Source organism: Thunnus thynnus, chromosome 19 (assembly GCF_963924715.1).
Source record: "Thunnus thynnus chromosome 19, fThuThy2.1, whole genome shotgun sequence".
Classification (NCBI taxonomy): domain Eukaryota; kingdom Metazoa; phylum Chordata; class Actinopteri; order Scombriformes; family Scombridae; genus Thunnus; species Thunnus thynnus.
Genome location: NC_089535.1, coordinates 5952928 through 5978496, shown reverse-complemented (window position 1 = coordinate 5978496; position 25569 = coordinate 5952928). Strand labels below are relative to the sequence as shown.

The window sequence follows — 25569 nt, the reverse complement described above, 5'->3', positions numbered from 1 at the left end:
GACACTATACAAACACAGAAGGAAGATAATCTGACTTTTACTGTTGTATGACTGTAAAGATTCGTGTGTGTGTGTGTGTGTGTGTGTGTAATATCGAATGAAACGGCTTGACTGAGATTCTTTGTGCGAGTCAGAAAATAACAGAAATATTTTTTAAAAGAAAAATACAAATATTAGGATGTTGACTTTGTTATCAAGCAGATCCAGTATCTGCCGTGATGTGACTGATCCACGTTAAATACCGTTTACTGTGTCACAGCAGGACAGCAGCTGAGTCAGAGCTGAAACGACTAGTTGATTAATCAGTCAGTCAATAGAAAGATAAATAATTGGCAATGATTTTAATAATCTATTGATCGTGTCTGTGATTTTTCAAGCACAAAAACACAAAAAATTCTCTGGTTCCAGCTTTTAAGATGGGAGGATTTTCTGTTTTATATCATTATAAACTGAATATTTTGGGGGTTTGGACTGTTGGTCGGATAAAACAAAGTATCTGAAGACTTATTATCTACGGCTCTGGGAAAGTTGGGACTTTTTGACATTTTTTTAGACTTAATTAATTGGTTAATTGAAAAAAATAATCAGTAGAGTAATCGATAATGAAAAAAATCGTTAGTTGCAGCCCTACTATCAGTTTTTAGATACATTTTAGCGTAAAATGATTCCAGTGACTTCTATGGAGTGAGGTGAACAAAGTTTAAACTGGGAAAACACACTGGAACCAGTTTCAGCAGAAACTCTGAGTTCAGAGCCAAGATATTGGAATCAATATCTGGAGAGAAAAAGTTGGATTAAAAAAATATGCAGCAAAAACCCCCCAAAAAACAGACAAATTTGTAAGTATGTCGATTTATTAAAGATGAATCGTTATATAAAAAGTTGCAGGTTGGACACAGACATTTAAATTCTTCAGTAGAAAATAAAAAAAAAATCTTTTCTGTCATTCTCAATTGTCTGAATATCACACGACAACTTACTAACAGTAACAACCGTCACAATGAGAATGAGGAGACACTTACTTACATTATGTTGGATATTTTAAAGGACAGGTTTACCCACATTACAAAAGAAATATTTCCTCACTTACACTTGCAGGTGTTTTATTTTATAAGGGTTTAAGATATCTGTTTCCTCTCTCAGCCTTCAGTGCAAACTGTAGATCGTTGCTGGAAAGACAAGTTGAATTTTTCACACTAAAACATTTGTAATTTAGGTGAACCGACCCTTTAAAAACAGGTAAGACATTAAAGCGTACACATAAATTAACAAAAACTACATATTTACAGACGGTCTCGCGCTGACTCGGGTCTTATGTGGAGTTGATCTGTGAGGAGGAACTGCTGCTGCCGGAGCTCTTGGTCTTCTGCCCTCTGGTGGCGCTGGACTGCCGCTGCACTCGCTGGCTGGAAGCTTCTCTGCTCTTGTCGGCGTGACTCCCTCCGGCTTTACTGCGCACTGCCGACACACACACACACACATAAGAAAACACACGTTAACGCGAAGACGTCAGAGTTATTATAATTAGTTGCTTCACATGTTCCAAGCAGCATGATAAAGATGGAAAAGGGCGATGCATGACGAGGAAAAGATCAAAAATGAAAAGTTGCATTTCACACAGAATAGAGAGAAAGTTCCTATTTCTTACCTTCTTTTAATTACAGTTAATAACAATGAACATTAACACTGCACACTTGATTATCACAAGAACCAGAAATGGATCAGAAAATACTTTTAGCAGCTTTGAATGGTGATGATTCTTTGTCTTTCCGAAGATTTAAAGCGTGACTGTCACTTCTAGAGGAAGACATAAATTCTTCCTCTTACAAATAAAACCTTTGATTCATAACATCATCAGATCAATAATCGATATTGCTGTGTAACTGATGTTATTCTGCCTATAGCAACGATTAGTTGATTAGTCGATTGATGAAAATTAATAAGCAACTATGTTGATAACAGAATAATCGTTTCAGTAATTTTTTCAAGCGAAACACCAAAGATTCTCTGGTTCCTGCTTCTTAATTGTGAAGATTTGCTGCTTTTCTTTGACATATTTAATACCTTAAGATTCTGGACTGTTGTTCGGACAAAACAAGCAAATTGAAGGCATGAACGTGAGCTCTATGCAGTGGTAGCAGCTAAACTTACACATCTACACATAATATGTAAAGTCAAGCAGGTTTGGTATCTTATTACCATTGAGAATAATGTTTTTCTATGTGAATAAAAGCTCCAATGCATGAAAATATTATAGCGTCATGTAATAAAAACTCAAACATTATTATTAAGAGCTGATGGGACACATGTTAGGGTTCAATCCTGTCTCACACAAACTCTGGACTGAAACAACCAATCATTAACGAGTACTAGTGAGAATCTTCAATTAAGATGCTGCCAGTTTTACCAGTATTCATGTTTTTAGTTATGTATGACAAAATGTTATCTGACATCATTGCTGAGTGGCTGCATGTATCAAATCATTTCAGTTGTTAGCTTAACTTTTTGTAAAAACTGCTCCCACACTTTTCTCTGCTTTATTTGTCAATGTTTCACTAAAAGCAAAGACTTTGACCAGTTAGCTTACCTTCCAGTTATGTTTTATACCGCAGCAGAACGAAAACACGACTATTAATCCTCAATACTGTATGTTAATGTGCAGCAATAAGATCCTGAAAATAGCACCTAAACAGTGCATATTATATTAGCTTTGTCAACTACTTCCCCAGCAGGTTATTACATCTAACGTGTCAAAACTCCTGCTTACATTGAAAATTAAACAGTAGAAATTACATTTTGCACGTTCACAGCTCACAATTGTCTGTTTTCTGTTCTGTCTGCGATGAGGAACCACGATAAACTATTTTAGGAATTTGTGAATCGATTCAGAATATTAGAAAATAATAAAAAAAATCAATTGTGCAGTGAACATGTCCACTTGATTATGACAACATTCAAGGGCAGGCTCCGTCTTTCTATGGTTCTACACGCATGCATGTACACACACACATGCATACACACACACACACACTACCAATCGGCATAATCGTGAAATGAGGAAAGCATGTCGTTTTAGCACAATCCCGCTCCGTCTTACGAGTAAACACACACACCATTATTATAAGAAAAGCAAGCTAGAGGACAGATGGAGGTGTAGGACAAAGTGCACCACAGGGAACCTTGAGAGTGAGGAGAGCTAGCGTCTTGGGGGCCGTAGACAACAATCTTAGTGTTGACCCTTGTAGCTCTGGGGCCAGACGCTGCAGGGGGAGCTGCGGGAAGCTTAGGGCTCTTTCCAGAAACCAAAGAGTCCTCTTCTTCAGGAAACAAGAGGCACAGAAAAGTAGATTTCAAGGAGGAGGGGAGGAGGGTGGAGGGGAGGGGGAGGTAGAAAAGAAATTAGAAAGCACCAGGACATGCACAGAGTGACGTTTTTTTTTTTTACTGTATATCCTTGCTCTTCAGTTCACCTCCATTTAAGCAGTAAAACCTGGCTACGGGGTGGAGTGAAGAAGGGATTTGGTTAGTGAGGTACCTCTGCTACAGTATGGACGCCGCTTAAATGGAGGAATGTTAAATATTTCGCATGCTCGAAAAAGAGGAAGTTAGAAGCCGAGGGCACGGGAAGAATAACCGGAGCGAAGTGAAAGGCGAAGTCAGTCAAAGAAAACGTTTCTGAAAGTTGTGGCCTTTTTCCACACTTTTGTTAAGTAAAAGCTGGGAGTTTGTGCTGCGCAGACCTTGAGCTCTTTACACTTTCCCTCAGGAGACACACACACATACATACACACACACACACTCTCTCCAGCACAAATCTAGTGGTGGTCTCATCAGATACGCACCTTCATAAAACAGTGTTTCTGTTTGACATGGTTTGTGTTATTTCAGCAGCACTTTAACTCTCAACAGTTAATGGTTTATAAGACTGTAATGTGGTTGTAAGCAGATACAAGTCCAGTATGATGGAAGTGATGATGGTCCAACTATCCAACTGAGGTAAATAACTGGATGCTGGTATATGAACAGATACTGAAAACAATTAGTCGATTAATCGATTAGTCGATCGACAGAAAAATAATATAATTATTTTGATAATCGATAATTTGTTTCAGTCGTTTAAAAAAAAAGTCCAAAATTACTATTTTCAGGTGTTTTATACGACAAATGATTCACATATTAATTGAGAATATAATCTGTAGATTAAATTCTAAATGAATGACAATGTAGTAAATAAATATTGTTGTAATAATGTAAAATATGTCTTCATAGTGTCTTTATATCTGCTTATAACTACATTATAATGTGTTAAAATCCCTTTATTACATCATAAGGAAATGTGTCTGCTTATAAAAGCTAAATAGGGGAACTTAAAGTTAAGTGTTACAGTTATTTCTACTGTTTCCCACGGCATTTGACCTTTGACCTTTGAGATAACAGGAGGAATATTCACTGGGGTGTTAAATAATAAAGGTTGAACATAGAGAGACGAGGTTCTCCAGGTAAGTAAAGTTCTTTTACCATATTAATGCAAATGTTACATGTCAAATAAAATAAAATACAATATAAAAGACACAAAAAAAACTTTAAAGTTACTACATCAACTATATTGGTGTTAATGCTGGATTTTGTTCTCATGCTTTTTGAAACTTATTTAATTCATTAGAGCCGCAACAATTAGTTGATTAATCAATTGGATTTTTTTTAAAGCAAAGATAAAGCAAAAAATAGCTGGTTTCAGCTGCTCAGATGTGAAAATGTAAAACTTTCCTTTGTTGTACATGATGCTTGACTGAATATCTTTGGGTTTTGGATGAAACAAGACATCATGTAGGGAACATTAACAGAACAATATGACGTGAACATGACATCTGACATGTCACAGCAGAGGAAGCACAGGTGTAATCAATAACATTAACGATGATGACGTTCCACTTGGTTTTCCTTGTTCTGTGCTCCAGTACCGAGCAGAATGTCTCATTGGGAACTGAGTTATCGTTAATGTTATTGATTCCACCTTTGCTTTCTTGAAATCTGTTGTACACAGATACAAAAAGTCTAAAGACACTTAACCCCCCCGAGCTTTAAAATGATCCAGAGATGATAAATCCTGCTTCTTTGTATCTCTCTTCAGATGTGATATTAGCAGGTTATGTGAAACAATCCAAAACCCAAAAGTATTCAATTTATATATATAAAAACACAGAAAAGCAGCAAATCTTTGCATTCGAGAAGCTGGAACCAGCAAATTTTGGGCATTTTTTGCCCATCAAAATTGTTGCAGATTTCTGTCAATTGACAAACTGATGAATCGTTGCAGCTCTGCAGTCATAGACCCCATAGCGCCTGTGACATCATAACATTGAGAGCTGTGATTTTTTTTCACGGGTTTCCACCTGGTTTCCACTTATAGATCTACAAAAAGGCTCCGCCGACGCGTCCTCGTCTTTATAATGTTATAGAAGCCATAAGATTGTGTTGTGACAGAGATCCTGAACCAGCGTGCATTGTGTGGCGAGTGACAAAGGCATTGTGAGACCAAGGTTTTTGCCAGTGAATAACAGAACCTTCCCATTTTCCGGGGGTCTGACTGACTGGGTTGCAGCGACTTTTCCACATAATTTTTGCTCATATAAGTTTGACGACTGTTGTTTGTTCTTATAATGTTGCTGTGTTGGTTGAAGTGTGGCGCATTTTCTCTTGTGTTGTGAAAGCTTAGTATTATCCAGTGAAGGTTCTGTTTTGTTGTCAGACTCAACAATGTTGAATGTTGAATGTTGACTCAAGAAGTAAACGGAGAGAAATGTTTTCAATCACATTCTTTATCAAACTGACCTTAACTTACTTCCTCTTCTTTCAGGTAGACTGAGATGTATTTCTCAATGAATGTTTTGATTGTGTGGCATAATTACTTATAAATTTCATTTACACCTGAGTAAAAATGTGATTATACGTTATGATCTGTTAACGCTAGGTTGTGGGTCACATTCTCATTATAAAATTGATTTTGAGTTACTTCCTCTTCTTTTAGAGTGTATTCTACATCTTACATTTGGCATTATTACAGTTATTCATTTCATATTATGTACAAATAAGTAAAAGAACAGGGAGAGAGAGGGAGAGCAGCTGTGGTCGAGCGAGCTAAAGAGTGAATGAAGAGATGGAGCGCTGGTAGTGAGAAAGCCAGTGAATCAGATCAATAAAATGTTATTTTCTGATTGTTTCACAGCGGTTACGTTCTAGAGCACAAATAAACACGCCCATATCCCCCCGCGCACACCTCCGCTCAACCCTGCAGCTCAACACCGCATCGCCTGATTTGGTCTGAATACAGCCTTACTTGAAGAGGAAGTTCTGTTTTTTAAAATGAAAACAACTTGTCAGTTTCCTTCTGTTTTTGAGATAGAGCTGTTTCTTCAGATCGAGTAGGAAAATGCTCATTTCAGCGAAGGGTTTCTCAGTGAACCGCAGCAACTTTCTAGAAATCTACCGGGGTCTACAGAGTTCACCGTTATTGTTCATGTCGCCATCTTCAGACACTAACCTCTGGCTTCTGTTGGCGCTGTGGTGATGCTAGTTGTGTGGGAGACGGTTGAAGACTCCCCGCCGCCGCTTTCGACAACCCTCTGGCCTGCACACATCGCCTTCAGAGTCTGGAAGACGGCTTGAGGAGCCACGTTCATCTTCAACAGGTCCACTATGATCCTGGGAGGACAATAAGAGGAGCGAGAGATCTTTAAAAATCAGAGTTTCCTTTACTACAGTCACGTGTCTGCTGGTTATCATTAGTTGGATCTTTTTATTTATTTATTTTTTATCGGTGCAATATAACATAACAAAAGACATGATGACATAAGACAAGACATTTGGACAGTGTCAGAACAGTTTAGGACATGCAGCTGCCTGTATCTTAACTAGACTGCAGTTCTTAAACAGCTTCACTGGCTCTCTTCTCATTATAGAACAGATTTCAAAAATGTACTTCTGGTCTACAAAGCACTAAATGACCTGGCTCCTGTAAAAAAAAAAAAAAATATATATATATATATATATATATGACATGCTTCCACTTTATCAACCATGCAGAGCTCTCAGGTCCCAGGACGGCCTTCTTCTCCAAGTTCCCAGAGTTAATTCCAAAACAGGCGACAGAGCATTTAGTGCTTAATCTGTTCACAAAGTATGAAACAAGCTGCCAGCTGATCTGTGATTTGCATGAACACTGTCCTGTTTTAAGAAGAAACTTATTTTTATTTTGTTTAGCTTTTAATAAGTCTGTGTGTGTATGTGTGCCTTTTGTGTGCGTGTGTATCTATGTCCTAACCAGATTTTTACTGTTTTATTGTTTGTATCACTCTGTAGAGGACTTTGAATTGCTTCTGTGTGATATTGTGCTCTACAAATATGATTGCAATTATACTCATCATCGCCATTTATTTATTAATTTGGATCCCCATTAGCCACTGCAAACTACTCTTCCTGGGATCCACACATTACTGGTTACACATTAGTAAAATGTGTAAAAAAAAAAAAAAAACAACAACAAACAAGCAAACTACAAATAGGGCCTGACCGATACTGGATTTTTGGGACTGATGCTGATACCGATATTAGAGACTAAAAAAAACTCTGATATCGATATATCGGCTGATAATCTTATATATACAGAATATTTACATAAACACATTTTTTGAGGTGATTCCTCAAACGTGCACTAAGACAGTAAAAACAAAAACACATGTATGCATATATTAAATTTGCATTAAGAAAAAGGACCAAATCTACATAAAATGCTGCCTATATAACGTTAAAAAATATATTGTTGCATATCAGACAACATATACACTGATACCGATATATCTGTGATAGGCCAATATCGGCCGATAATATCAGCTGACCAATATATCGGTCAGGCTCTAAATACAAATATAAAAAAAACAATGAATCAACAACAATAGAATTACTAATAATGATAATAACCACAATGACAAGTATCCATATTACATCTTAAATAGTCAGTAAAACATTTGATTCAGCCTAAAAATGATAGCAGCAGAAAATTAAATCCCACCATTGATAGCTGTCTTTATGCCGATCATAAATAACTATGATCAGCATAATAATAATAATGATTACACTTACTTGAAGACCTCCTGGTCCACAGTGATGCCTGCAGCCTGAGTGAGCTCAAACAGCTCACTTTCTTCAGCACTGAGGACCTTTTTCTTCTTTATAGCATATTTCTGCACGTTACCGGAGACCACCAGGGCTGGTGAGTCAGGGGCGGAGGGCAGAGTCTGTTGTGCTTGTTGAGACATCACTGATGGGAAGGATTAATAAAGACGAATAAGGAGAAAAATAAAACAAACAAACCAGTGAATCTGCAGAAATAAGGCTGTATAAGGTTCCAACAGTGAGCTGCCTCCCGCCGCTTAGAATGAAAATATGAGGTCATTTTTTTCGCTTCGTCTACAAATATTAGCGACAAACATGTGACCAACAGACTCAAAACTGGCGGACACACCAAACAACTGTTTAATTAAAGTGGAAAAAAATACCTACCGACCGTTATATTAGCGGTAATGAGCGCGTAGAGTGGCTACAGTTTACCACCACAACAGTCGCTCTCGCTTTAGGCAGGCGAGGCGCGCAAAAAATACGTCATCACCTTCAGACAAACCGTGCCGCCTTATGGGGCTTGTAGTCATCACGTATTTGTACACTCGAAACAGGATCAGAAACAGGTTTAATACCAAGAAGGTTTGCACCAGTGGTGGAAGAAAAACTCAGATCCTTTGTAATGAAATGAAATCATGAAAATATATCTGCATGTCTAAATGTATTCAAGTATTTATTGAAACTTCATATTTTAAAGAATTTTTAAAGCATACAAATGTAAATGTCCTTTGAAGGTTTTCTTTTTGTTGCATTTTGTTTCCTATCGTGACATTGCTTTCTGTTTTCTATATTCCAGTTATATATAAAATAAAAATTGAAATTCTAATAGGTGTTTTGAAATCAGTCTTGTCTTATCATTTAAAGTCAAACTCTAAATATTTAACTGGAGTTATGCTAATTTAGATTCACTCAGGCCAAGCTTGTTGTATAGAAAATACTAGGGAACTCTGTGTTCTTTTGCAACTGTGTGACAACCCAAAATGGGTGGTAGACATGTTAGGGTTAGGGGAAATATTTGTTTGCAATACTGCGTGTTATCACACTGATCATTTTTACCTTCAAAAGCTCCCTTGCTACAATATTATGACTTTATTGTTGTTTGAAAAACACTAACTCAAGTAAAGTACAAGTACCTTAAAATTGTACTTAAGTACAGTACCTGAGTAAACGTACTTAGTTACTTTTCACCACTGGTTATGATGTATTTATAAGATAAGGTAAATTGTTGTGCCTGTTGTTTTTGTACAAATTTGGCTAAGTAGAAAAAATATATATAAATATATATCGACTTTGTGGCACTACGCATGCGCCTCAGAGAAGGAAGTAGTTGAAACCGCAATGTTTCTTGTTAACGGTGATAAGCGGCGCCTTAAAATTGTGTTATGTTGTGAGTATCGTATCAAGACACTAAAACTTTTAGCACGATAATGAAATTCAGTCTATTGACGCGACAATGAAACGAAAGAGCGGCGTTGCTATCGTTTGCTAACAGGTCTGACAGAGCGAAACCGGAAGTGCGTGCGGGATTTCTCTCTCGCGCCTGCGCAGTCTTCTACGGCTCCGCTGTCGTCTGGAGAATGGCCGCAGGAATAAACAAGCAGGGCGCCGTAGCGACGATGGAGCCCTGTATCCGACACGGGAGAGGGGCCAGCGGAAACACGGTTAAGGTTGTAATATTGTCTCTAAAATCAACAGCTATACTTTGCTCCCGGTGATTGTCCTGTTTGGTTAGTTTGCACGAAGCATCGACAGCAGGCTTTGCCTTCGTGGCTTCTGATTTTGGTTGAAAGCTGCTGCGTTGGCGTCAGTGGCGGTGGATGCCAGTCATCTAGATCCGATAAGAGCTATGTTTAAAAGTTGATTATCGTGTGCTTATTTCTGTAAGCCCTTCGCTAGATATATGCAAAAATCGCACGGCTGGTGTTTACCTGCAGCGTGCTAACAGCGCCGGATGGTTCACCCTCGGTATTTGGCGTCTGCACAGGCTGTCGATGCCATTTAGGTTCAGTCTGCAGCTCCCTTCGCTTATAACATGATCATTTTCAAAAGTGGCTGCGCACTTTGCATGCACGTTTGAACCCACTTCTCTTCACTAATGTTAAATAAACATATTTCTTAAAAGAGCACAGTCAGGATCATAAACTAAGCAGTGTTAACCATCTGTGAGTCAAGGTCAGAATAACAATCTGTTTTGTTAGGATGCAGCATAGAAAGAATGTGTCTTGCTCCCACAACATAGAACAAAAGTAAGGCAACAATAAATAATGAGATAAACAAAATAATATTAAAATTAAATTAAACATTTAAAATTTATATACAGAATAGTATCATAATAGTTGTGAAACGGGATATAAAACTTGCAATGAAATATTGACTGTACAAAGCAAATATGGACAAAGAAATGAAGTGTGTGCAATATATGAAGGTGACAAGTGCAAAATTTAAATATGGCGTGTGCAATAACTAATTAGAATTATGTAACAGTGGAGGTTGAATGCATTATACAATGTTAAGTCCAGTTTGATGAAATATATGAAAGAGACCAGTGCAGGGATGTGAGATGTAAAGTCCAGGTTGACAATAGCTTTTTAGTAGGTTGCTGTGTCTGCTGCTGGTGGAGGTTTTTATGGATCTCGGTCTCTTTCCTGAGGGAAGAAGTTAAAAGAGTCTGTGTCCAGGATGGGATGGGTTGGAGCTGTGATAACGCTTGCACGCCTCAAGCCCTGAAGGAGTGCAGCTGGGTTTGCAGCCGATGGTGTCGTCAGCTGAGGGAATGATGTGCTGCAGCCTCTGAATGTCCTGTTTGGTTGCAAACACTGAAGGATGATGTGAGGATGGACTGGACGATGGTAGTGTAGAACTGGGTCGAGCATCTTCAGCTGCCTCAGGGGGAACATCCTCTGTTGGGTCTTCTCGGTTATGCGGTTTATGTTGATGTCCCGTTTAAGATCCTTGTAGATGATGGTGAAGAGGAACTTAAATGACTCACCTCTCCTGACGTCTGTTGTCAACTCCACTGTCTTAATGGTGTTTAGCTGCAGGCTGTTATGGTTGCACCAGGATGTTAGCCATGCCACTTCCTGTCTGTACGCAGACTCGCCCCCATCCTGAATCAGACCAGTGACGGCTGTGTCATCTGCAAACTTGAGGAGCTTTATGGAGGGAGCTTGTGGAGGTCATTCGTGTACAGACAGTAGAGGAGGAGGGAGAGCTCGCAGTCCTGTGGTGCTCCGGTGTTGATGGTCAGAGGGGTGGCGGTGTGCTTTCCCAGTGTCGCATGCTGCTCCCTGTCTGTCAGGAAGTTACCGATCCACAGACAGAGAGGCTCGAGAGCTCGATGTGGAGGAGCTCTGGCACAATCGTGTTAAATGCCAAGTTGAAGTCAACAAACAGGATCTTGGCACAGGATCCCCGGCTGTGCAGATGCTGGAGGATGAAGTGCAGGCCTACGTTGACTGTGTCATCCACAGACCTGCTAGCCCAGTATGCAAACTGCATGGGGTCCATCAGGAGGTCATTGGTTGATTTTACGTGGCACAGGATGAGTCTTTCAAAAACCTTCACCGCCACAGGGGTCAGAGCGGCGGGCCTGTAGTCGTTGAGCTCTGTAATCCTCTGCTTTTTGGGGTCAGGGACTGTGCTGGAGGATTTGAAGCAGGCAGGGACCGTGCAGAGTTGTAGTGACTGGTTGAAGATGTGACAGCTTAGGTCTCTGACCTGACTTAACAGCCAAGATATTAATGAATTCCCTCACAGTAAACTGTTTGAATAAAGCTGATTATCTCACACTGAGATACACAGTGACTCTTAATCTAATTGACCCTTCATTATTCTCTCTGGGCTCTTCCAGACCAGAAACCACACAGAGATGTGGTCTAGCAGTTAATCATGTTGTACATTCATTCACAGGTACTGGAGTGTGGTGTGTGCGAGGACGTCTTCTCTCTCCAAGGGGACAAGGTCCCTCGTCTTTTGCTCTGTGGTCACACGGTGTGCCACGACTGTCTTACCCGGTTGCCCCTACATGGCCGAGCGGTCCGCTGCCCCTTCGACAGACAGGTCACTGAGCTGGGTGAGTAAAGGGGCAACTGTTATTACGGTAGCATACAAAAATATTAATTTCCTGTCTTATTTGCATGGGGTTTTTTTTTTGCATTTTTAGACATCTTTCTTTATGAATGGGGTTATCTAAGCCAACTGTTTGGTTAAAAGTCAAGTCTGATTTTGATAAGCTTTGTTAAGTATAAATCAGACAAGCTATGAGCACGACAGTGATACAGCAGATAAACAGGCACATCTTACCATTATGACATTTCTTTTTAGGACTACAGACTGACGCATGTCTGTCTACGATGAACAAGTATTTGTAGCACATCCTCCAATGACTCATCATACCAAATATCTCAGGTCAAACTGACGAGGCAGAAAAATATCCTAGAACCAACAAAGAACTTTACAACAACATCCAGAGAACGTTGAGTGTCTCTTTCTTTGGATTCATGGCAGAGTAGCAAAAGCAGAAATTGCAGCTCCCCTATAAAAACATGAACACAAAGTTGATTAAAAGGCAGCTACAGTAGATGATCCTGGCTTGTTTAACAGTCGAGGCAGTTGGTATTTTTCTGCATCAGGAGCTGAATGATTTGTCATCACTAACTGAAGCATGAAGCTGTTTAAATTCCTCTCTGAATGAAGGAATTTCACAGAGAAATGTCAGGTAATCCTCACAAGGCAGAAACTTACTGTATTATCAGTGTATCGCAGGTTTGATGAGACTGTGTTGGAAAGGTATTGATTGTTCTTTTTTAGACTGTAGTGTGTGGTGTCATTGTATTGCATTGTGTGTTTCTTTTGTTCACAGTGAACAAATTAACAGCTCTGCATGGTAGAGAATAGCAAAATTATAAAATTCTTACAGAAAACATTCTTATGTTCCGTAATTGGTGATCCAGTCGACTCTGAGGAAGTGATTTTTCTTTTTATCTGGTAGTTTTCTGTTTTTTTTCTCTATTTTTCCCTGTCATTGTGTCTTAAAGTGTTATCTTTTCTATTTCAAATGTCTTTAGGAGACTCTGGAGTTTGGGGTCTAAAGAAAAACTTTGCTCTGCTTGAACTTTTGGAGCGACTCCAGAATGGAGCCACCAACCAGTCGGGAATGGCGGAGGATGCCCTGAAAGGCATGGGAGAAGTAAGGCGACTGCTTTTTAAGATCTAAAGGATGTATAACCCTCCTGCTTCCTGCACTTTTTTTATTCATATTTCCTCTTTTCAACTAGTGTATAATCCGGTGCGACGAGGACGAGAGCCACACAGCCTCCATGTACTGTACCGTGTGTGCCACCCACCTGTGCAGCGAGTGCTCCCAGCTCACCCACTCCACCCGCACGCTGGCCAAACACCGTCGGGTGCCGCTGGCTGACAAGCCTCATGAGAAGACCCTGTGCCCGCAACACCAGGTCCACGCCATCGAGTTCGTCTGCCTGGAGGAGGCCTGTCAGTCCGGGCCTCTCATGTGTTGCGTGTGTAAGGAGTACGGCAAGCACCAGGGACATAAGGTAGCTGGAAACAAAGTTATTGATATCAACTTCTAAAAAACAACAGAGACATGCTCATGTAATTCCCCAACTTCCTTTTCAGCATGCAGTTCTTGAGACCGAAGCTAATCAGATCCGTGCGTCTATTCTGGACATGGCCCACTGCATCCGCACCTTCACAGACGAAGTATCCGAGTACTCGAGGAAGCTGGTGGGCATCGTGCAGCAAATCGAAGGCGGAGAGCAGATAGTAGAGGACGGGGTTGGCATGGCGCACACTGAACATGTGAGATTTGTTTTAGATGAGACTTCTTCTCATCTAAAACATGAAGCTTTTCGTCAACAACTTCTCCTCTCCGTGTCTTCTCTCTCTCTCTCCGTCAGGTCCCCGGCACGGCGGAGAGCGCTCGCTCCTGCGTCCGAGCTTACTTCGCAGACCTCCACGAGACTCTGTGTCGGCAGGAGGAGATGGCGTTGAGCGTGGTGGACGCTCACGTCAGGGAGAGGCTGATCTGGCTGAGGCAGCAGCAGGAGGACATGACCATCCTGCTGTCTCAAGTCTCCACCGCCTGCCTGCACTGTGAGAAGACACTTCAACAGGTAGGAGATAAAAACGCACGCTAGCCATGTCCCGAATCCACACTACAGACTTAATTATAAGCAGGTTTTGAGTATTTATTGCGTCCCCTCTCCACTCAAAAATGTGTTTATTGTTACTGCACTTGGATATTTGAGCTTCACTGCGCAGAATGATGTATGTGCAGACTTTGAAACAAGTAGGCTGTTTACACATTTTGAGTTTATGGCATGATATCACAGCTAGTATGAAGACCATCGTGATCCAATATTCAACTTATACGAGTGTAATGTAGAGACTCGAAGCCTTATTATTCAAAGCAGAGTGTTTGATATATGTTTTAAACATATCCGGCGGGGATCTCTAACTGTTTTTCCTGCTGCAGGATGACTGCAGAGTCGTGTTGGCAAAGCAGGAGATCAACTGTTTGCTGGAGACGCTTCAGAAGCAGCAGCACCAGTTCACCGAGCTGGCAGATCACATTCAGCTGGACGCCGGCATCCCCGTCACCTTCACTAAAGTACACAATGTCCCTCATAGTCGTACCCAGAGATTTGCATTTATCAGCCAATAAACCCACGTTCAGTTCGAGTTTCCATTATGTAATAATCCCGTGAAAATGTGTTTCCAGGATAACCGGGTCCACATTGGCCCAAAGATGGAGATCCGAGTTGTGACTCTTGGGCTTGATGGAGCTGGAAAAACCACCATCCTCTTCAAGCTGAAGCAAGATGAGTTCATGCAGCCCATCCCAACTATTGGTGTGTTAACTTATCACATGATGACAAGTGATTTTCATCCACAAGAATACAAATCTCTTTAGTATAAATCTTTGTTTCAAACTTTTTTTTTTTTTTTTTCAAGGTTTCAATGTGGAGACGGTTGAATATAAGAATCTGAAATTCACTATCTGGGACGTGGGAGGAAAACATAAGCTCAGACCTCTTTGGAAACACTATTATCTCAACACCCAAGGTAAAGTCTGAGCTTTTCATGCTTTGAATATATTGTTTGAGATTGTTTAGATTTTGCATTGATATTTTAAACACACCGTGCAGCGTTTTAGCATTTAAAAAGATTCCTGTTGACTTTTGATATTTCGTTGCTGCTGCTTTGTACGGCGCAGTTATTTTAAATGTGCTGCAGAACAGGCAGTTTCACCTTGAACTTGCTGGTGAGATCATTTGTAGTCTAGTACGAGACTTCTGTTGCCATGAGAGAGTTACTGAGCTTACAAAGCACAAAAATACAACAGCAACTGTATTCAATTAGATAAATGTGCTGTTAATAACTGCAACACTGGAAAGATACAATATAAAGATGCAATATCACGTAATAACTTTGAAAAGTTTACTGACTGACACATTAACACCTTTCAGTGAATGATACTTTCAGGTTCCTTTTCATTATAGAGCCGCTATACTTACTGAGAACAACTTGTTTTGCTTTGAGCTCTCTGAGGCAAACATGTTGTGTATGATGCAACTCAGCTGCTGCAGCTTTAGTCATAATAAAAATCATCAGAGTCACTGTGTAAACACAGAAACATTTCCTGTTGACAGACAAACCTTCTCTAATGGTAACAAGGCAGTTCTGTTTTTTTTTTTGTTTGTTTTTCTCACACAAAAATATATTTTTCAGTAATTTTGTGAATTAGGTGAGGTGAATTAATAATTACAGTTTACAGCTTGTTTTTTTATTTTAAAATTCTCATTTGACACAATTTAACACAATTATTTGAAGATTTTGCAGCACTACAGTACACATCTATCACTGACTGGTGGCTTTACTGTACATGTTTTAAGGTATTTCAGAATCTACATGTGTTAATTTGGTGTTAATCACAGACTGTATATAGTCTATGGTGTTAGTGTATTGTTTATAAATGTATTACTTGTTAATTTATTGATAGAAATTAGATTGGTTTTACTTAATTTTATGGTTTTAGACAACTCTTTATGATTCTTATTAGCAATTCTAGTCATGTTTTTATGTATATTTATATACATATACATATTTTGTGGTATTTGCTTTATTTTGTTAGTCTGCAAGTCAAACCCCAAAGCACCAAAGAGATTTTTAATCTCAGTGGAGCTTTCGCCATTAAATACAGATTAAATATGATAGAATATATTAAAATAAAAAGACTCTACAGCCGTGCTAGCAGTGGTGAGGCTGTACTGAGGAAGCGCTTTGCATTGAGCTAAATGCTAACTTCAGCATGCTAACACGCTCTAAATGACAATGCTAACATGCTGATGATTAGCAGGTGTTATGTTTACCATGTTACCTTAGCCTGTTAGCATGCTAATTTGCTAAGTAGCACTAAGCATAAAGAACAGCTGAAGCTGATGGGAATGTCATTAGCTTTGCTTGTGTTTGGTTATAAAAGAAAGTATCGAACAAATGAAAAAGGGACCTTCAATATTTGTGGCAAATGTCACAGAAAACTATCAAATAGTTGTCAAGATATTTCATTTTTGAAGCACAAACGTCACCTCATGATGGCGCTAGAGGTAAAGTCACAGGATCACCAAACTCTGCAGGATTCATCCTCTGAGGACCATGAATAACCAAATTCTGTCACCATCCATAAAGCTACACCGCTAGCATGACTAAAGCTAAAGCTCTCTTCTCTAACTCTTCCTGCAGCGGTGGTGTTTGTGATTGACAGCTGCCACAGGGACAGACTCATGGAGGCGCACAGCGAGCTGGCAAAACTACTGACGGAGAAGGAGCTGAGAGATGCCTTGTTGCTCATCTTTGCAAACAAACAGGTACTAGAATAATGTCCTATAACTGCAATGAGTGGTCGATTATTTGATTGACAGAAAATTAATCAACTATTTTCATAATGAAATAATAGTTTTTTGTAATTTTTTCAAGCAAATATGGCAAAAAATTGTTGGATTTAGCTTCTCAAATGTCAGGATTTAAAGGTCAGGTTCACAATTTTCCAAATCTGTCTTAAAACAACAGTCAGGAGCACAAATTAAACATTAAAACAGCCTTTTCTTGCTATAATCATTCCTCCTGTTCATACTGACCATTAGAAAATCCCCTGAAATCCCCTATAATGCATTTACAAAAATGTATTGAAAAGCTTCAGTGTTAATACATTAACGCGTTGTTACTATACTTCCACCTGCAGCTCAACAGGGAAACACTGTACGAGGAAACACAAAGAGGAAATTTGATGCTAAAAAGACTGTAAATGTGGCAGATATCCACTTGATATGACTAACTCAGACTGCTGAAGCCTCATATAAACTTCACATCAACTTTAAATGTATTTTTGCACAAAATGACACAGGAATTTTCACTATTTTCTGACATTTTATAGACAAAATGATAAATCGACGAATCAAGAAAATAATTGTCAGACTAATCATTAGTTCCAGCCCTAAACTGCAGACTCACACACACAATATCACATCATCTCACTCTGAATTCCTGTAAAATATAAACTCGTTTTAGCTCAGACACAGATGAGCATCAGTTTGCATGTTTTGTTTTTTTTTTGCTGTGCAGGACGTCCCCGGTGTCGTGTCTGTGGAGGAGATGACGGAGCTGCTGAGTCTACACAAGCTGTGCTGCGGGAGGAGCTGGCACATTCAGGGCTGTGACGCCCGCAGCGGTATGGGCCTCCACGAGGGGCTGGACTGGCTCTCCAGACAGCTGGTGGCTGCCGGCGTCCTGGACGTAGCCTAAATATCTCTCCCCCACCCGGCTACACCATCGCTATTTTGGTTCACATTGACTCTCTGTCCCCCTAGCGGCTGACCTGAACCCCGGCCTCTGAGTCTTGTTCATCTGCTGTGACTTCCAAACTTTCCAGACTGCGGCTTTAAGCCAGCTCTCCTCATTTTTCCTTCCTTCTTTGTGCACCATTGTGGGCGAAAAGCAAAGAAACAAAGGTATAAATACTTCCTCTAGCTTCACTAAGTGAGAACATGGAAACTTAAAAAAAAAACAACCTTTTTGAGTCTGTCGTAACAGTCACATTAACCTCCTAAGAAATAAACTCTTCACCTTAAACTTCAGTTAAGACTACATGCTCCCATGCTGCTTCACTCCTACAGCAGCTTACACTGTCTAACATGTCGCTTACTTTAGTTTTTCTTTGTTTTAACCCTTTCAGGAGATAAGCTGTGTATCTGGCACCTGTAGCTAGTTGATTTAGGTGCAGTCACATGTTAAAACTGCTCCCTGACAAGAGTGAACTCTTATCTTGGACCTTCTATCTCACCTGCTACTCAATCATAACCACCACCGTATGTGACTAATCTTAACTGAATACAAGGTAGTCTTTATGTAATAACAGCATCATTTATTTACCCTTTTGTTGATTCAGTAGACTCGGGACGACACATCTGATAATCCAGAGAAATAACTACAGTTTCCTTTTTTTTTTAGCTAAATCCAGTATATTTACAGCTAAGTGAGACCGGAACAGAAACTATACAGTTACAAGGAACCCAGACAGATTCTCTCACTTTGCCTTGACATGTAATGTAAGCAATAGCAGTCGATGTTTCATGTGATCTTTTAAAAGTTACATGTGCAAGTTTTTTCCCTTTTTATTTTTATGTGTTTAAAAAAAAAAACAACCTATTTAATGCCACAGCTGGTCTTGAAATGGCGCACCGGTTTAAAGGTTATTTTGGTTTGAATGTGTTTTCTGTTACAGAACAAAGTGTTTACTGAATTTATTTATGAGCGGGAACGTGGACGTTACCTTTTTTTGATACGAGGCTGAGAAATTCGGAGAGTTTTGATGCGTGTGTGTGGAGTGTCTTGCACGCAGAATTCATCAAACGCCCTCGTCTGCTGCCTCACTACCAGTTTTCATTTGGAAGCAAATGAACTGAATCTGCTGTTTCTTAGTATTAACCTCACTGCAAAAAAAATAAATAAATAAATATTTAAAAAAAAATAAATCTTGTGACAATATTCCTATTTAAAACATCTCACAAGTCCTGTTTATCTTGTCTGGAGCGCTTATGAGATGGTACACCTTTAATCCACAGCCTTCAGTAATGATGTAATGTGAAACTTTAGTGAAACATTAAACCTAACACTGACACTCTTCATATGGAGGAACCATCGTTTTGATTTCTTTATTCATTGCTATGTAATGTTTACTACTTGTATCTATGTATAAAAAATACAAATTTAAAAAAAAAAAAAAAAAAAATGCACGTGTGAAAAGCCTTTCCGTATAGTTTGTGAGAACATTTCCATCCGTTTTTTGAAAACGTAGAAGCACAAAGCTCCTCAAAACCTTTGTTACCAGTGGACTTGATAATGGCTTTTGTAAATTATTCATAATGTGATGCTGTAAAATAAACTAATTGACCTTATTTGTCTTGTTTGTAGCGTTTTTTTTTAAAGTTATCAACAACATAACATTGGATTTCTCTGTCGCTCAAATCTTTCTTTAATATCTTCAGGTAGAAAAAAAAATTCATCACTGTACAGGACATGATAAAAGACAAACAGATCACTTTATGGTGATGTTGATGATGCTGATGTCTTCGTACGGTTTGTCAGTCTTGGGGTTAACTTTGACGTTGGAGATCCTCTGGACGACCTCCATGCCTTTCGCGCACCTTCCGAATACGGTGTGTTTGTTGTCGAGCCAAGGCTGGAGGAGAGTAAATAAATAAATAAATAAAACAGCACAGAAATTAAAATCATAAAAAGATGTTTCAAGCATGAGTCATGTTGTGTTGGCGTTGAAATATGACAGGACTATTAAAGAGAGATCTGCTGAGTTATGTAATGTGGAACTTAGTGTTTTTCCTGTTTTACCAGATTTGCAACATGCAAGCTGCGACTTCATTTCCCTTCGATTGTGTCATATTTAACTTGTCAAAACAGACGCTATGAGTGAGCGTGCAGAATGAGAGGACTGTATGACTTGCAAATTTATCTACAAATGACAAATCATTTGAGAACTGCGTGTCAGCAGTGATCACAGCTGTTTTTGTGAAATAGGCCACTGCTGCACGAGAGAGAGGCTTCAGTAAAAAAAATAAGAGGGAAGTGCTTTCTGATCTCTTACAGAAAAAACAGTTAAACAGTTAAATCTGAGCTCTTCACTGTGTTTCATGGTTTACTGAAAAGATTAGGAGGCATAAGAGATGATAATTTTGTGACCAATGTATTATAAAAAGGTATTAATAAATCAGAACAGGGGGTGCATTTAGTTTCTCTGTGTGCATACAGTATGTAAACCTGCATGCACTGCTGTTTTTTGGCCACTTGGGGGCAGAAGCGAGCTGTAAACACAACACTGACGTCACCTTTTCCGTTTAATATGATGAATTTGTTAGCAAACAGCAGCTTATTTACACATCCAGATTTAGAGCGACATTATCATTCATTTGGAGTTGTTTTTTCTGTCCACCTGGTGAATTCAAGTCCAATAATCACCTTCCTTTTAGCTCTATTTTTGCTCTCTAACGACTCCTGAGGGAAATGTCTGGCTCTTTAGCTGCTAAATGCTCCACTATGTTCACCAGCTAGATGATATATTTGTCTGGGTGCTGTTTGGCTTTGGGCAGGTGAGTTAATCAGACCTTTAATGTGAAAACAGCAGCCTGTTGTGGCTGTAAATGACGCTATGAGAGCAGTGAGAGAAATGTTGCCAGGTCAGATTGGCGTTGTGACTATTTTAACTTATTCAGACGTGAGAGTGACACGTAAAATTCCCAGCACATTAATGAAGCTCGTGTCTGAAAGGAAAATTGGGGAAAATCTAATTAAAACAACTTACAGTGGGCACAACAGTCATAAAAAACTGCGAGCCGTTGGTTCCGGCGCCGGCGTTCGCCATACTGAGCGTGTACGGACGGTCGTGTCTCAGCGTGGCGTGGAACTCGTCCTCAAACTCTCCTCCCCAGATGCTCTCTCCTCCCATGCCTGTGCCTGTAGGATCTCCTGTCTGAATCATAAAACCCTGAACACAACGGACACAAAGATTAGCTTAGCAACGAGTCATCTGATTATTTATCGACAGGATACACTTCAATATGCAGATGAGAAGATTTACCTTAATGACTCTGTGGAATATGTGGCCGTTGTAGTAGCCGTTCCTGCTGTGAACGCAGAAGTTCTCCACTGTTTTTGGGCATCTGGAAAAACAAAAAGAGCAAAGAGCTGTTTAGTCTTTGTAAAGTGTAAAGGGTTCTTCCAATCAAAACCGTGGTGTTCACGCTGGAAACTTACTCTACAGGGAAGAGCTTGATGTGGATATCTCCCATGGTGGTGTGGATGATTGCGCTGTCAGACACTCTCTTGGGTCCCTCGGCCTGCGTGGCGGCCATCACCTCCTCCTTCGATGGCTTCTCGTTAAAGATATCTCTGTCCGAGTCTGCGCTCTTCGTATCCTCCGGTTCCCTCTTCGAGAACTACAGAAAGAAAAAAAAAGCCTTAAAAGACAGAAGTAGAGCAAATGCAGCGACGTCCTCTTGAACCGAACGTCGGGTTGTTGTCTCACCATGTAGAAGCGGTTCTTCTTAAACGCCGTGCAGAATATGGTGGGGTCCGCCTCTACGTTCTGTAAGGCGGGGTTGTCGGATGCCTTCATCTCCACAGTGGGTGCCACTTGCATGGCCTTCGCGACTCCCTGGAACAGACCCAGCTGGACCACACGGATGTTCTCCAGCTTCCCGAGGATCCGCACACATCTGGGAAAGAAGAGCCGGAAAAGTTTTAATTTATATTTCATGTCCCAATGATGCACTGACAGTTTGGGAATCCTGCGGAGAGTTTTTATTGTCTGACAGGAACTTGCAGAGTTTCACAAAAGAATACAACAGCTCAAATGAACTGCGTCCAACAATTTCTGTAATTATCTGAAATGGACAATCCAACATTCACGCCCACTTCACACATTGGGTTTGAGCTTCTCTCAAGTTCTCTATTTTGTAAGTTATACAAATATTTCTGTCATCTTTTGTGTGAAATATCGAGTGCAAGACTATGAATTCCAGGAGAGACTGTCTGAAAATGTGAATTATTATCCCCATATTTAAACAATCTTGCTCCTCTCTACGACAGCCTGATTTTCACCCGCATTCAAGTGTGTCGGTTTGGAACAATTTTGCTTTCAAACATGGGCAGATGACACATCATACAAACTAATTCTTTTTAACATAACTTGGCCCTAAGTTGCATACTGGACCACAAAAAAAAAAAGAAGGCCTTCTAGTCCCCGTCCACTCAAAAATATGTTTTTCTCCTTGTTCCTTCAGTTGGATGTTGTTCTCTTCTCAGTGCAGAATGATGCATGTGCAGATTTTGTTTTCACATTAATCTGCTGATAGATTAAAGTTTCTCTGAGCTCACCTTAAATCTCAGTTTAAGATGTGGACGTATGAGCATGATTTTTGGTATAAAACTGTATTAGACACACAGTCGAACACCCTCATCTGCACATACATCATTCTATACAATGAGGCTCAAACATCTAAGTGAAGAAACAAAAAGCAAAACATATTTCAGGAGGGTTTGAATAAAGTTTAAGTTTGCCATTTCACACAGAAAATGTCATATATTTAATGAGTGTGACTGTTTAAACTGTCATCTACTAATTAAACTGATCATGAGACGAGATGTATCACGATCTGGATCAGCTCAGTTAGACTAAATCTGGGAAACACCTTCATCTAACATACCTGTTGGTCTCTACATTGATGACCTTGATGCCCAGCATGGTCCCATACAGGACAAAATGTCCAGTCTCATCAAAGATGATGTTAGTCAAACGGATACCGTCCACCTTCTCCAGTTCTCTCTCCACAGCCATCCGCCTCCCAAACTCCATGTCGGGCAGCTGCTGCCTCATCTGCTGCAACTCTGTGAACATCTAACACACGAAGCGGGTGCGATGAGCGTGTGAATCAGCGATATCAGTAAAGATCAAGGCTGCAAGACGTGTGAGAACTTACTGTTAACGATTCATCGAACACCCTCATCAGTTTTCCCGTTAAGAAGCGGAAGATCCTGACTTTCCTGTCGGAGGCGATGGTAGCCATTTTCTTCCCATCTGGTGAAAACGCCAGGCTGGTAGGATAGGTTTTGTGTTTTGCAAATTCATACAAGTCTGTGTCTGTTTTGTATTCCCATTGCACTTGTTTTGGGAATCTGAATTCACTTGGGAGGCCAGTCCAGTATTCCAGCATTCCCGCTTTGTCAGCGGAGACGATGACTCTGAATTTGGGATTCAGGCGGATTTGGGACAGCGGCGAGGAGTGCATCTTGTCGAAGACGTGGAGGGGCTCGTTGCTCCCTCGTCCATCGTAGACGAAGATCTTCCCTGTGGATTTTTCTGAGCAGGCCACTGTGGAAATAGCATCGCCGGGATTGTAGATCCACTCGCTCTGACCCGGGTGGAAGCTACACAGAGAAATCATGTTACAGTATGAAAGAGAATGAAACTGTACAAACGTTTCTGTCCTTCATTTTTAATTATTTAGACTCACCCCAACTTCAGCATATTGATCATGTCAAAGTTGACGACATCAAATACTTTCATGGCTTGATCATCACCAACAGAACACAAAAGGGCCCCTTCAGCGCTGACGGCAATGCTTTCTATCACACCTGCAGAAAATGTAAGAACGTCAGTACTCATTGTACCATAAAAACATATTATAATGAGTATAGAATCCAATGTACAAACACAAAATTAAATGCAGGGATATCATTCCTTCTTGTTCCTTTCCATGTAATATAAATAATTTAATATATTTTTAAGTGATAACTTTTAAGAGATAAATTCAACGCGTACCGAGGTGACTTCGAAAGTGTTTGACAAACTCTATTCCCTCATCCTCCTTCTTCTTCCAAAACTTGACATGTCCGTCTTGGCTGGCTGTAAGAATGAAGTCTGTCCTGAAAAGGGCAATAGAAACAAAGCCAGAGGTAAAAGAAGAAATAAAGTAATTCTATTTGCTTCATTGTGTTAAGATGCATTTGTCAAGTCCGCCTTAAAGCAATGTTCAGGTGACCAAATGCAATGTGCAAAATGTATTTAAAATGTATCTGAAGCTTATATGAGGCTTCAGCAGTCTGAGTTAGTCATATCAAGTGGATATCTGACACATTTACCGTCTTTTTAGCATCAAATTCCCTCTTTGTGTTTCCTTAAACAGTTTCCCTGTTGAGCTGTGGTGGAATATAGTAACAAAAACAGGGACTTTGGCACTAAAAAGACTATAACGTTGAAAGATATCTACTTGGTTTGACTCATTTAGACCCTGTAGCTTCATATTAGCTTCAAATTAACTTTTAAAAACATTTTTGGACATTGTAAGTGCATTATGAAGGGATCTTTTAATGGTCAGTATGAAAAGTACGAATGATTGTGGCAAGAAAACCCTATCTATATGTTCATTTGGGCACCTGACTGTTGTTTAAGTACACTTAGCTGTCCTACAGGGAGTCACATTACACTTTACATTATCACTTACTTTGAACAAACTAAATGTGTGATAACATCTCTGTGCATGTAGCTCCGTTCATACATGGCAGCTGAAGGGAGGTTGTCCAGATAAACACGTTCAAACTCCAAAACTGAGAAACAAAACAAAAACATACACTTAGCGGGAACTTTGGTTAGCATTAGTTAGCATTGTTTAGCAAGAAGAGTCGTACATAAACGAAATGTGTCGAAATTAATAACTACCAGACACCAACCTTTCCTCTTCTTGGTCTTTGTAGCCTCGCTTGGCATGGGTCCGACCCATTCATCCTCTTCTCCGTTTCCATCTTCAGCCTGGTCATCCTCTGCTTTTCGCTTTAGCTCCACATTGTTTTCAGCCGCCGCCATTTTTTCACCGAACTTCCGTGTTGTCCTTTCTCGTTTACGGCACTTCCGATCGGCGCCCGGACGTTTGAAATGTTTTTTTTTTTTTTTCGGGTTGAGAGAGTCAATTTAAACGCAATTCTTCAACTATTATTATTTTGAGACGTTAGTTGATATAATTCTAACATATTATTTATTTTAGGGCATTAAACGAGCTGGCGAATAGTTATAAACACAGCCGCAAGAACTTTCACCACTTAAAATTTTCTTTTTTCCGCCTGCAGGATAATTATAAGTCTCTACATTGTGACAGCAGATTAGTTTACGTTTTTGATAACGTCCGTATGATGTTTAAACCATTGAGGTTGAATTATTCACCCCAAGTTATCTGTAATGGATGAAACATAGATTTTTGTTTTTGACGGTTGGTTATCTTGGGACACTCGGGTCAAACCAAAAGTCAACTT

At 39.9% G+C, this 25569-nt stretch overlaps 3 protein-coding genes across 6 annotated transcripts; 1 reads left to right on the top strand and 2 right to left on the bottom strand.

Annotated features, from left to right (window-relative positions):
- Positions 1-836: 836 nt before the first annotated feature.
- Positions 837-10408, bottom strand: mzt2b (mitotic spindle organizing protein 2B). 4 transcript variants are annotated; one of them, XM_067574873.1, is made up of 5 exons: positions 10104-10408; positions 8140-8317; positions 6542-6702; positions 3180-3317; positions 837-1458 (listed from the first exon to the last, which is right to left on the bottom strand). In XM_067574873.1, exons 2-5 carry the CDS (start codon positions 8313-8315, stop codon positions 1313-1315), a joined length of 621 nt encoding a protein of 206 aa, XP_067430974.1. In that variant the 5' UTR covers positions 8316-8317; positions 10104-10408; the 3' UTR covers positions 837-1312. The 4 variants fall into 4 exon arrangements, with proteins under 4 accessions (XP_067430974.1, XP_067430972.1, XP_067430973.1 ...); XM_067574871.1 differs by lacking the exon at positions 10104-10408 and adding an exon at positions 8560-8696; XM_067574872.1 differs by lacking the exon at positions 10104-10408 and adding an exon at positions 8564-8671.
- Positions 9710-19649, top strand: trim23 (tripartite motif containing 23). The gene is made up of 11 exons (XM_067574868.1): positions 9710-9842; positions 12085-12247; positions 13242-13363; positions 13452-13730; positions 13813-13995; positions 14094-14309; positions 14672-14806; positions 14918-15047; positions 15151-15261; positions 16939-17063; positions 17818-19649. Exons 1-11 carry the CDS (start codon positions 9753-9755, stop codon positions 17995-17997), a joined length of 1734 nt encoding a protein of 577 aa, XP_067430969.1. The 5' UTR covers positions 9710-9752; the 3' UTR covers positions 17998-19649.
- ppwd1 (peptidylprolyl isomerase domain and WD repeat containing 1) lies at positions 19070-25499 on the bottom strand. The gene is made up of 11 exons (XM_067574867.1): positions 24994-25499; positions 24768-24870; positions 24086-24189; positions 23778-23898; positions 23244-23691; positions 22971-23161; positions 21791-21980; positions 21520-21701; positions 21344-21425; positions 21068-21250; positions 19070-19933 (listed from the first exon to the last, which is right to left on the bottom strand). The coding sequence occupies exons 1-11, from the start codon at positions 25124-25126 to the stop codon at positions 19790-19792; spliced, it is 1881 nt and encodes a 626-aa protein (XP_067430968.1). The 5' UTR covers positions 25127-25499; the 3' UTR covers positions 19070-19789.
- Positions 25500-25569: the final 70 nt, after the last annotated feature.